The following is a 12,617-nucleotide window of genomic DNA, read 5'->3' on the forward strand; positions in this document are numbered from 1 at the left end:
TGGACTTTGGTGGACTTTATATAGCTAGAGAAAGGATTTTTTTTTTCCACATTGTGTCCTTCTTAGGATTTTGTAAGTACTATTACATAGTTAGTTTTGAAACTTAGATTTTAAAAGTAAAAATAAAAATTTTTGTTTGTTTTTATAGGATTTTAAACAAAGCTCACAGGGTTCTCTACCACAAAAAACTGTCCTAACGCTGAGTGCAGAACCAAGGTAAATACATAATATCTCATAAAATTTTGCTACTGTCCTAACTTGATGCTTTTGCTTTTTCATGATTCTTTTCTCTTGCTAGGATACATATTGAGGCAGTATTTTATTTAATAAATTTATTAATTTCAAAAAATTTTCTGAAGAAATGGATTGTTTTCCCATGACTGTCATGTTCAGTGTTAATAGCTACCACATTGATTGCTGAGTTGAACTATTTTAACAGTATTTTTTTTTTTTACAGATACTTGGTATGGGATGGTAAATATAATTTATGATTATGTTCTTTTTTAACTTTTTGTTTACTTATTTTCATTGATCCCTGATCCCATTTTTTTAAAATGAAGGAAGAAACTTTATTATGAAGGGTTCCTACCGTAAATTGTTTATTGGATAATTTGTCATTGTGCTGGTCAGATTGTCTCATTTTAACATTGTGGATTTATGTTAAGGTAAATGGGAAAGGTGTTCAGTTGACCTGAAAATGGGGCAATTAATTTGGTGGCTGCCTCTGATTTATAAAGAAATGTTTTATATTTTTATTGGTAATTATTTAACCAAGTCTTCTGTTTTTAATGACTTAGTATCACTAGGCCAGTACCCACTATACCCAGATACACAGTGTATTCTTATCTAATATAACTTTTTGCTATCTACATCGAGAAATTTATATGTACAAATTGTAGGATAAAAGAATAGTTGTAAAGGATAATTCATGATTTTAACTAGTCTTTATTAAAATTATTTAAAAGAAAATGGAATCAAAGTATTACAGAAAATTTACAATTGCTAATAAAGTTGACATTTTGATTATGCATAAAGCTTCAGTTGGCTAAATCTCTTCAAGTAGAGACTTGAAATGTATACAGCTCATACTTCTGAACAAGAAGATAAGGTATTTTTTTAGTAACACTAAAGTATCACTTAAGTAATGATGAAATTCTACTTTTTTTTTTTTTTTTTTTTTTTGGCCAGAAAAAGAAGGGATTAACTAGAAAGACAGTTTCAGTCTTCACTTTAAAATCTTGTTGCAGAAAATAAATAAATAAATAAATAAATAAATAAATAAATAAATAAATAAATATAAAATAAAATAAAATAAAATAAAATAAAATAAAATAAAATAAAATAAAATCTTGTTGCAGGCTTAAAAGCTTTCCCAGGTTGCCAGGTCATGAGACAGTAATGATCCCATTACAAGACGTTTTCTTTGTCTTAAATAATATTTTGACATAGTTGATGTGATATGGCTGTTTCTTAAATATTGTGCCCCTACTAAACTGTGGTGTCTGTAAATCTCTTTAACTTTAGACATAATCCATCTTCTTCTATTTTGGTGGATAAACCTCTTTGTTTCCATGACTGGAAGAATGCCTTATGCTTACTATAAGTGATTCATGCCCCATCTGCACCCCATTAAGTCTTCCTTTGGGTGCTTGGTAGAGTGGGTGGGATGGAGCCCTAATGGGTCAGAAACCCTGTGGTTTCTACTGTCCTTGCTTTAGTCAGCAGTAAGTGATAATTCAGCCCTACTTATGCTGGAGTGAGAAAGGAGATACAGGTGTATTGACTAAGAAGAGATATATTTTTGAGCTTTAATATTGAGTTTTAATTATAAACATAAATAGAATATTTGAAACTATTAGTACAATTATCATCTTTTCATATTTCCTTTTAAATGGTTTGTATTTAACTAGGATTCTTCATCTTAAAATTACTTCTTCACAGTTCTTTTCTACCAAATGTCAGTGCTACTACTGTTTCTATAATTAGGTGAATTGAAAATACTTACAATTGTCAAATTCTTATTTGTATCTTTCTTATCTATTCTGTACTTGAGGACCTCATGAATAGAACTACTTATACTGGTTTTAAAATCTATGTCTTACTTGTTAGCCACAGATAATCTGAGTTGCTGCTGATCTCTCAGTAAAGGCAGTGAAAATTGGAGGAATGACGGTGGCCTTTAAAATGGAAGAATTCCAAATAAAATAAATAAATAAACAAACAAATAAATAAAATGGAAGAATTCCATAGTTTTATTTAGCAGGTACTGAAAGTAAGATTATTATCTGCACGTCTCAGTCTTTAAGTTGAAAGTTCCAGAAGTATGGTCATGAGTCTTTCTCCTGTTCTTCGTGAATCCTATATAAGATCAAAGGCTTAGCATTATTTGGATGATAAACATAATTCTTGTTTGAGCAACAGATTATTAATCTAAATATAACATGCATTCTTAGTGAGGGAGACCTCCTGCTTAGGAGGGTAAAAATTGGTTCTTGGGGAGTTTGAAGAGAAGTATTTTTTTAATAATATAAAGCCTAAAAATAGTACAATAATAGACATAATTGAAGTGTGGTATTAAAATTGTATGGGGAGAGGATTAGCAAATAAATTTCTAAAAAGAGTCTTTAAGGAGTTCTGATGTGAAGAGGTTGAGAAACACTGATCTAAACTCATACAATTTCAATAATACACATAAATGATTTGATCATGCTGTTGGCAACATTAGCTATAGCTCTAACCTAACATAACTGAGTTTGGGAGTATTTTAAAAGGAGTCCGTAATCTGCTCGTGGGGATGTAGGGCCTGTCCAGGAGCCTGATGGAGTTCACAAGGTTATGTGAGCTCTATAGTATATGCCTTCATAGTCTTTATATGGAGAGCAGGTTCAATTAAGAGTTAAAAGTTAGGGCACGCTGAATGAGTCATAAATTCTCTAGCCTTCAATAATCCCTAAAAGTACAGAGGCATTTCTTTTTCTCTCTACACACATAATCGCCTAAGGAAACCCAGTTGTAAAAAATTTTATTACAAAGATTTACAGGATTAGGGACACAGAGGACGTAGAGGATGGGAAGTAAACTTCTGAAATAGGCAGGGATTTCAGTTTTCTTTCACCGTGTTTGGTACTTCGGGCAGGGTGGAAGCAAATGTTGCTGTCGCACAGGCCAGGAAGTCATGTGTTTTGTTGATATGTAAAGGGACTTTTTTTTTTTTTTTAACGTGGATACTTTGAAATGCCACTGAGTACACATTGCATTGAGATAACTTCTGTAAATCTGAAAATGTAGTCTTTCAAGTAGAAAAATTTTTTTTTAGTGTGAAAGCAATGTATGTAAACCAGTTGCAAATTTACCATTAAGTGCTTTTAATTTTTACCACGGCATTTATTGGTAAGGGATCTTACATATCTTTTGGCCCGAAAAAAGAGCGGGTTAATTTGCGATGAAATCATTAACCCTGTGGAGACACAAAAGAAGTCATTGTTTTCAGAGCTTGGGTGGCATCAGAGTATTGACGAGATATAAAAAATACCCAATTCCAGAAAAGACACTCAGTACCTCCATTGCCGTTTACTTGTCGAATGGTTCTCCCTGGATGGCTGCCCAGCACCTCTAATTTAATTTCCTCTTGTTTTCTCCATGCGTGCTTTCTTTTTGAATCTCGGTCTTTATTAATAGCATCATTCTCTTTCTGGTTGTCTAGGTTCTGAAGCCTCAGAACCCGCTTTGACTTCTACTTTTTCTTGCTAAGTTTCATCGACCGGAAAGTCTTTTGGATTTTCCCCTCTACTCATGTCTGACGTTCATCATCTGCTATCTTCCTATTACTTTGTGGTTTTACACCTCTTTTTTTTTTTTTAATGTTTTACTTGAACTACTGCAATGATTTACTGCTCTTTTGTCTTCAGTTTCTCTCTGCCCCTAATTTATTGCGTGTAGTTGCCCCAGGATCTACCCACAGCAGAATGCGAGTGAATCACCTGGGTGGCAGCTGCAAGGCTTCTAGGACCTACCCTCGGGAGTCCTAGGAGGTCCTTCCACTACATTCTTAGTCAAACAAGTCACTGGCCAAGGTTCAAGGGGAGGGAATTATTCATTGCTTGATTTGAGGAGCATCTAAAGAAGCAAAGGGAGCGATGGCCATCCTCTTTGGAGACTACCACACTTTACCTGCTGGCCACTATAACTCACACACCTGCCATGTGCACAGTATCCCACCTCCTTCCAAGATGCCATCCCATTATGGCCCCAAATTTTCATCTAAATCAGGTCCAAAATGACTCACTCACATAGCTGGAAATTGATGGTGTCTTATTTCTGTCAGTGTAATCACTTGAAGTTAATTCTTCTAGATTGTAAACTCCTCGATAGTAGGAACTATTTCTTTTATTTATTTCTCCCACTGTGCCTGTGGAATTATAGTCAACGTCGTAAGAATTGAGTAAAGACTTGTTGAAATACAATTAATTATTGACTGAAGAGAATATTGAACTTCAGAGAGCAGATAGGCATAGACATTCTATGTGAAAATGTGGTGTCCTGATATATTCTCCCCAAATAGTTCTTACATCTAGTAACCGGAGTTTGGATGCCAGAGGGCTTCTAAATACACTAGATACTACTACAAGCAAAGATAAATAACAGTTCAGCGCTTTGAATTTGGTCAACATTTGGATGACTGCTCATTTGAGATTTTAGAGTTTCATACCATGAGACCTGAAAAATTGTAGGTTGCGTCTCAGCATCATGGCATTCTTACAGAATTACCTTTGTTGAGATTCTTTAGAATGAATGGGTCAAAAGATACTCCCAGATATCTAAGTGCGTTGATCTAATCAGATCAGGGTTTTTTTTTTTCTTTTTCAGATTTTATTTAAATTCAAGTTAGTTAACATAGTGCATTATTAGTTTCAGAGGTAATATTTAGTGATTTATCAGTTACATATAACACCCAGTGCTCATTATATCAAGTGTCCTCCATAATGTCCATCACTCAGTGACCCTATCCTCCCCACCAGCAACCCTCAGTCTGTTCCTGATAATTCAGCATCTCATATGGTTGACTTCCTTCTCTGTTTTTATCTTATTTTTCCTTCCCTTCCCCTGTGTTCATCAGTTTTGTTTCTTAAATTCCACATATGGGTGAAATCACATGGTATTTGTCTGTTTCTGACTTAATTTCACTTAACACAGAATACACTCTAGTTCCACACTGTTGCAAATGGCAAGATTTCTTTCTTTTTGATGGCTGGGTAATATTCCATTGTATGTATACATACTACCTCTTTATCTCTTCATCAGTTGGTGGACTGTTTGGCTCTTTCCATGTTTTGGCTATCGTGGACATTGCTAATTGGTTCCGTTTTTATACATAAGACTTCTTGTTGTTGACCTAGAGTATTTGCCTGGTTGTACATTTTGTATTTTTAATGTTGTTATCACAAACAATTCTTCTCACAATAATTATGTTAGTGTAATGGAATTTAAGACTTTAAATCATTTTTTCCTTGGTTACCATGTCATCAGTGTATTTTTATACCAAGTCACAATATATATAAGAAAGTATCTAATATCCCTACCAGTTGTTTAAACTTAAGTTTTAAGTGAGGAAACCAAACTCACAGCCTTACTGTTACTCTTTGGAAGTGGAATTTCTAGGGAAGTAGAATTCTAACCATTTGGATTCTGGCAGTGTTATTGATTATAACATAGACCTGAAAGAACCAATTGTAGCTCAAGAACTGAACTAAGATTCCACTACTGGAACAAAAGTTGGTCTAATCTGAGCACCAGGAGTCTGGTGAGAGAGCCGCGATGAACGTCAGGACGGAGCTTACTTTGTACCTGATGGTTCTTGGGGATGGAACAGTGTCAGCAGTGATAACTAGTGTGAGAAGTGTGCTTGTTGCTCCTGCATTGTAACAGTGTGAGCTCAAATCTTGTCATGTACTAGAAAACTGGTACAGAAATGTCTTCACATTAGTTAGCAGAAAAATAAATGTACAAAGTCACAAAGATGGAGGGGTTTCCGTCCTTGCAAACAAAGGGCTGCATTTTAACACTATCCCAAGGGAATTTAAGGTAATAATAGAACACATGATTTGACTAGGATTTGACACTCCAGACCCTCTGCAGGTTCCATTATTACGAGAGCAGCTGAAATGTCCTTTCCTTTTAAAGCTACTTTAGAACTCTTCTTTTAATGGGGGAGTTGCTCACTGACAATACTGGAGACTCTTAAAATAAAAAAACTGAGTTCTAGTCTAATACAGGTCTATCTGGGTATTAATAGCATAGTCTATTTGAGAATTAATGCTCATTCCTGGAATTGAAGGAGGGGTTCCTAAACCGTCCTCCGAGATGCTTTTCTGTTTAAGTATTTATTGCTTGTGAAAGGTGTTTGTGTATTTTCAATCTGCGTTGCATCTGAGTTACATTTTATTAATTTTGACTTTTTCAAGGTACAGATTGACCCATTCTCCAATTATCCAGAAACAACACATCAGCCTATGTGTGATGTGGGATATTTTTAGAAAGGATGTTTTCCCCCAAAAGACTTGAGTAGAATATAGCACATGACTTTACGTAACCAAAAACTTCTTAGGTTGGAGATATCTTCAGCACAATATATTAGTTAATTTTATGTTAGAATTAGTTTCAGACCATTCATGTCTGGATAGCAACATTGCATAACCTTACTTGGTGTTTGCTGTACCAAATCAGGCATTCGCCTGCTTGTATCTTTCCTAATGTGTTTCAGGGAAATATAAATGTCTCTGGGGGAGAGAATAGGAGAAAAGGCTCTACCCAAGTCTCCCTGCCCTTAACATTTCTATTTATGTTATGGTATCAGAAACGATGAGTATTAATTCCTGAAATACTGTTTCAGCCTTACATTGACTTAGATGAATAACACCTATTTATATGAAAAAATAAAAAAGTTGACACTTTCATTTTATGTGATGGCTGGCTAGGGACCCTGAGACTGACTCTCTCAATTTCCTATTAAAACTCATGGAAACAAAGATGATGAACAATCAGAGGAACACCAAACCTTGATTTGACAGTCGACCTATTGCCACAATTTAAGATACTCACAAACCATAAAGTTGATCGACCAGACTGGAAAATAAAATTACTCACTGACCAATGGTAAACAGTTAGAAATAACAGCTACATGGCAGGTTTCTAGGAGCAGGCATAGAGATGGATTCCTTTTCATTTTTATAATATTCACCACCCCCCCAAAAGTTTTGAAATTCGTATACTCTACGGACAGGAGGCTTTTAAGGAGATAAAGTAGCTATTCTTTTTAATCTCTCTGCCTAGGATTTCTGTGAACCAGTCTCCACTTAATTGGCAAACTAGATCACCTGATTCTCTCCTTTCCTTTTCTGTGCCTGTGATACCCTGACCTTGTCCCAGACAGGCTGCCAGCTAGGGAAATGGGCACAGTTCTCTCCCTCTGGTATTTCAGTTAAATTATATGATTATCATGAATCAGTTAGTTATTCCCAGATCAGTTGTTCTTATTTTTCTTGTACAATTTGATTAATTTCTGTTAAACTGATGAATTATAAAAAAATATATTTTTTTAAGTGAAGTCTAGTGTTTTGGAAATTTTCAACAAATGTGAGTCACTGGTGAGATGTCTATAAAAATAACTGGGAAGAAATCATAAAGATGTAGAAGCAGTCTGTACTCATCTTGCTTAATATTTTCCCAAGTATTGAAGTTCTTGGTCTACTTTAGAAAAACCTAAACTGGAAACTATACATGATTAATCACATGCATGGTTATGCAGAAAATATGCCACAAGACCCCAATTAGTGGTCTCATAGTTAAAGCAGAAGCTTTGCTCTTAGAAGATTAGAAAACTCTCTCTATATAAATATATATAAAACATACATGAATATATGAATTATTAAGTCATATGTATAACTTAAAATTGTCCTACTTAAACTTTTGCTTGCAAGTCAACTTTATCTCCTTTAGTTAATAGGTCTATTGTCAGCCTTAATTACATTGATAAGAGAGCTTCCATTGTGTCTGTATTTTACAACCAATTTGGAGACTGAATCTGACAGAAATAAAATAGGCAGAAGCAAGTGGGGAACTAAGGTAGAGCACTGAACTAGGGAAGTATCCATTCAAGGAAATTGCTGTTGACAGTGGCACGGGCCAGAAGGATAGATAGTCTCTGCTGAAGAGAGAATCCCTCCATTTGTTCACCAGAGTTGGCATAAAACAATGAATGCTACAGGCACAGCCACCTTGGATGGTGGCCTTTTGGATCTTTTGCCCTCAGGCTGTCTCTGTGCATGTGGACTTGATTTCCTTATTATATATTTTTTATATTATATAACTTATTCACTCTTCTCCATCAGTGCATTTTCTTTCCCTCCTTTAGGCATTATTAACAAGCGGGTCATTTAATCTATTTCTTGCTGTCCATCTCCCTTGCTACAATATGAGCTCCAAGGCAGAGAACTACCTTGCTGTCGAATTCCCTGGCAAATACCTGGCACATTATAGGTGCTTACCAAATACTTGTCAAATAAACTAACTCTGGGTAGGAAAGGGACATTAGTCCCAAAATAAAAACCAAAGAGTACCCATAGCATATGCAGGGTTTGGGCAGATGTCTGCTTCTTTGAGGGTAAGTAAAGGGAAAGTTATCCTGGCAAGCCTTTGCACAGACTCTATAGGAAAACAGAAAGTGGTAGTTACATGAAGACTCAGAAGAACAGTTTACCTTTCAGAAGGATTTGTTACAGAGACCAGAAAAACATTTCAGAACTTTGGAGTTCTCAAAAAGTTTGAGTCATGATCTCTGAGAAATCTGAAATGGAAAGCAAAGAGCTGAGGTGAAAAAATGGTGCAATGATACGGGGAGTGACAAAAGGAAAGGTTATTGGTGGGGGTGTGACGAGAGAGCATCTTCATGAGTGATGCTGAAGAGTGAGGCTGATACTGTGAGTGTCCAGTGACATGAAAAAAGAAAACAAACAAACAAACAAACCATGAGATGCTTTGTAAGAATGCAGAGAAAAGGAAGAGGAGTGGAAACAATGAGAGAGAAGATGGTAGGTATGGAGGACAAGGTTTTAACAAAAGACAGAGATTTTCTTCAGGAAAAAAAAAATGGAACAGAGGCAATGTGATCAAAGATAGAATTGATGAAAAGGTTTTTGAACCGAGGAGGTCTGGCTTTATAGATAAAAGGGTTAAGTTCTGGGTAATATAAATGAAAAGAGAGTTACTCCTAGTATGTCTTGGTAACTTGGTTCAATTAAAAGGAAAGGGACATATTGTAGAAGTACCCAGCTGAAGGACAGACACTGGATAACATGGTACAAAAGCCAGACTGACGTAGGTTTCTTCTCTGTAATAATGAGAAGACTATGGAGTTTTTAAATCACTTTATCTTTCATATGTGAAGGCAACAAAAAGAAAGACATTTTCAAGTATGAAAATACCTAGAAAATGTACCACAGGTACTCTTCTTGTTAAAACTTGATAAAGTCAACTCTGCTGACTCCTATTTGAATCAAAAGCAAGAAGGCATTGGAAATAATGAGACCTCGTGAAACGCAAATCATCACTGTAGCTTTGGTCACCAGAACTTGAAGCTGGGTGTGCACTGTAGCTTCAGATTATGTTAACATCTGAAGGAGGTAGAGAGTCAAGAGCATATAAGAGATCTTAAATAAGTAATTGTTTTGCCTCAGGAAAGTTTAAAAGATAAAAGCTCCCAGTGAGAGTGATATTTTCTGCTCCATTGCCTTCGTTTATTGTCCGTGTACTGTTGACTCACCACATACATCTCTCTTCTGAGAAAAGTTCCCCAAGTTCTGCCCACAGGCCAGATGGCTGGCTCCATTGGAATGTTCTTCTTGGACCTCCATCTCCGCGTGTAAAACTGAACCCATACTCACTGCTCATATGTATCCTGTGGTCCCAAGTGCCTTAATAAAATAGCAGCAGCGGCATCCGGTTACCTGGACCTTGATTGTAGAGCGATCACGTATCCCGGTGTTTCATCAGTGTTCCTTTTCATTGTCAAAGGGGACATATGTACATTTGGACAATAAATTACAGGATTGCCCTTGTTCTCTTCGGCTCTTCCCTTTCACCTTCATCCTGTATCCAATCAAGTACCAGGTCTTTTCATTCTACTGTCTTGTCTATCCCAGTCTTGTCCACTTCTCCTTAGCTTTAGCACCAGTACCCTGCTTTAGATCGCTTCTGTCTGTCCCTTGGGTGATGGTGACACTCCTGTGACAGGTGTCCCTTCCTCATACATTTGTTGGAGGAAGTAAAGTCATTTATAGAGTCTAGTACTTAGTAGGCAATTAACAGGTCCTAACAGTGATGTTATAATTACTCAAAACCCCTCTTTCCTCCATTACCCTGAGGATGAACTCACAGACTCTTTGAGCTGTGTGTCTACATTTTGATTTCTCTAGCATCATCTTTCACATCACCCCAGCCTATGCTGTGTGCTTCAAGCTCCCGACTATCCGTTTTTAACATACCGTGTTCTCTTCTAGACCTTTGCTGCCTGGTAATAAAGCAAAATAAAACAAAAACCCCCACCCACCAGATCCTCAATCTCTCTCTCTCTCTCTCTCTCTCTCTCTCTCACACACACACACACACACACACACACACACACTCACACAATTTGCCTGATTGATTCCTGATTAATCTTTTAGGATTCAGCTTAAATGCTACATTCTCCGGAAACTTTTTCCAGTACCCTTGAGCCAGGCTAGGTGTCACTCTTGGAGGCTCCCCTGAGACCATGTGTAACCCCTCGTATCACATTTGGCACACAGATAATCCTCCTCTGAAGAAACTTGCTTTAAACCTCGTGAAGGCATAAGTTGGGTTTTGGTCATCATTCTTACGTGACACCTAGCAATCTGTCTGGAAATAAGTGCCAGGAGCATTTGAATTAGGCACTGTCCTGGACGAAATCTTGTTCCTGCAGACATAGTCCTGTGGAGAGATGAAGAGAACTGTGGGCAAAATAGGTCTTTCAGCTTTATCATCTGAACAAATGCTCTTAAAGGCCTTACATGTTTGACAGTAACCATCGAGGAATTGGTCACATGCACTCTGTTCATAAAATTCCATATAAAGTTGAGGAAAAAAAAATGAGAGCATACGATTGGTTAAGATTGGTAAATTCTGAGGTTTTGGCTTAGGTTTTTATGAAGTCTGCATTTCAAGTCCCATGGAGAAAATAAAGAAGACTCCTCTGGGGATCCCTGGGTGGCGCAGCAGTTTGGCGCCTGCCTTTGGCCCAGGGCGCGATCCTGGAGACCCAGAATCGAGTCCCACGTCGGGCTCCCGGTGCATGGAGCCTGCTTCTCCCTCTGCCTGTGTCTTTGCCTCTCTCTCTCTCTCTCTCTCTCTCTCTCTCTCTCTCTGTGTGTGTGTGTGTGTGTGACTATCATAAATAAATAAATAAGTAAATAAGTAAATAAATAAATAAAAAAGAAGACTTCTCTGAATTAGAGAAGTTGTGAATGGTTGAATGAAATAAGGAAGAAAAGTTGTGAATGGTTGAATGAAATAAGGAAGAAGTACCTGGTATACCAGAGGTGTTTGCTGATGGATAATTAAATATTGTGGTAGAGAAGGTGACAATTATGAGAAGTTACATGTGGTATATTTGATAGGTGGTTAAGGACAGATTTAAAACTAAGTGATCCTCCAAGGAAAAGTATGTTTCTGGTGATTGATTTTTATGGGGAAATTTTGGCTTTAGGAGGGAGAATCATCTTGCACTCAGGCTTACCTTCTTTTAAGATCAATGGGAGTTTTGGGTGCTTCAGTATAATTTCTTGTGGGTATAGGGTCTCACTTCAGATTGCATTCAACTGTATATAACAAAAAGCGTCCTACATTGGCTTCACACGAGAGCAGTTTATTTTTCTTAGGTACGTGTTTCAAAGTAGGTAGTCCAGGACTTGTGATGTGTTCCATGAGATCGTTAAAAGGACCAGGCCCCTTTTACCTTTTTCAGCTCTACGTTAGCTTGTGGTGGTTCTCATGGTCTCAAGATTGTGCCTGGCTCTCCACCTATCGCATTGTGTTCCAGCCGGGAAGGGCATGGAGGAGCGAAGGGTGAAAGTTACACCACTTTTGAGTCTGCTCACTTTTATTAAATTGAGGATATATAATTTCCTGAGAAGCTCCACTTACTCAATTCTAATGATATATCATTGGCCAGAACTGTGTTACGTGGCCACCTCAAAGCATGGAGAATCAAGGGCTTTTTTTTTTTAAGTTAGGATTATTGTCATCCTTAGTAAAATTGAGTTTCTGTCAGGAAAAAAATATGAGAATGGCCATTGGGTAGACAACTAGCATTATCTACTCATTAGGTTCATTGAGTAGACCTCTCAGGCCAGCTACCATATTTTCTGATCATCAACTGCTCTTCCCTGCCCTTTTCTGCTCAGATTGGGGTTGTACTCTGTAAACTGTAGAAACAGGTTTGCACTGAATAAATCAGTTCTGGATGCTAGAAGCTTCGTAAAAGCTTGTTCTCAAGACTGTCCTATCCAGTTCAGTAGAAAAATCGTATCTAACGCAGTTATTAA

General features: G+C 37.0%; 1 protein-coding gene across 1 annotated transcript in view; it reads left to right on the forward strand.

Moving 5' to 3' along the window:
• MAN2A1 (mannosidase alpha class 2A member 1) overlaps positions 1–12,617 on the forward strand; it is a 163,067-nt gene that overhangs the window by 92,507 nt on the left and 57,943 nt on the right. The window contains exon 12 of the mRNA XM_055315266.1: positions 149–216. Coding sequence (XP_055171241.1) covers positions 149–216 — 68 coding nt within the window. The remainder of the gene's footprint in view (positions 1–148; positions 217–12,617) is intronic.

This window comes from Nyctereutes procyonoides, unplaced genomic scaffold (assembly GCF_905146905.1).
Source record: "Nyctereutes procyonoides isolate TBG_1078 unplaced genomic scaffold, NYPRO_anot_genome, whole genome shotgun sequence".
Taxonomy (NCBI): domain Eukaryota; kingdom Metazoa; phylum Chordata; class Mammalia; order Carnivora; family Canidae; genus Nyctereutes; species Nyctereutes procyonoides.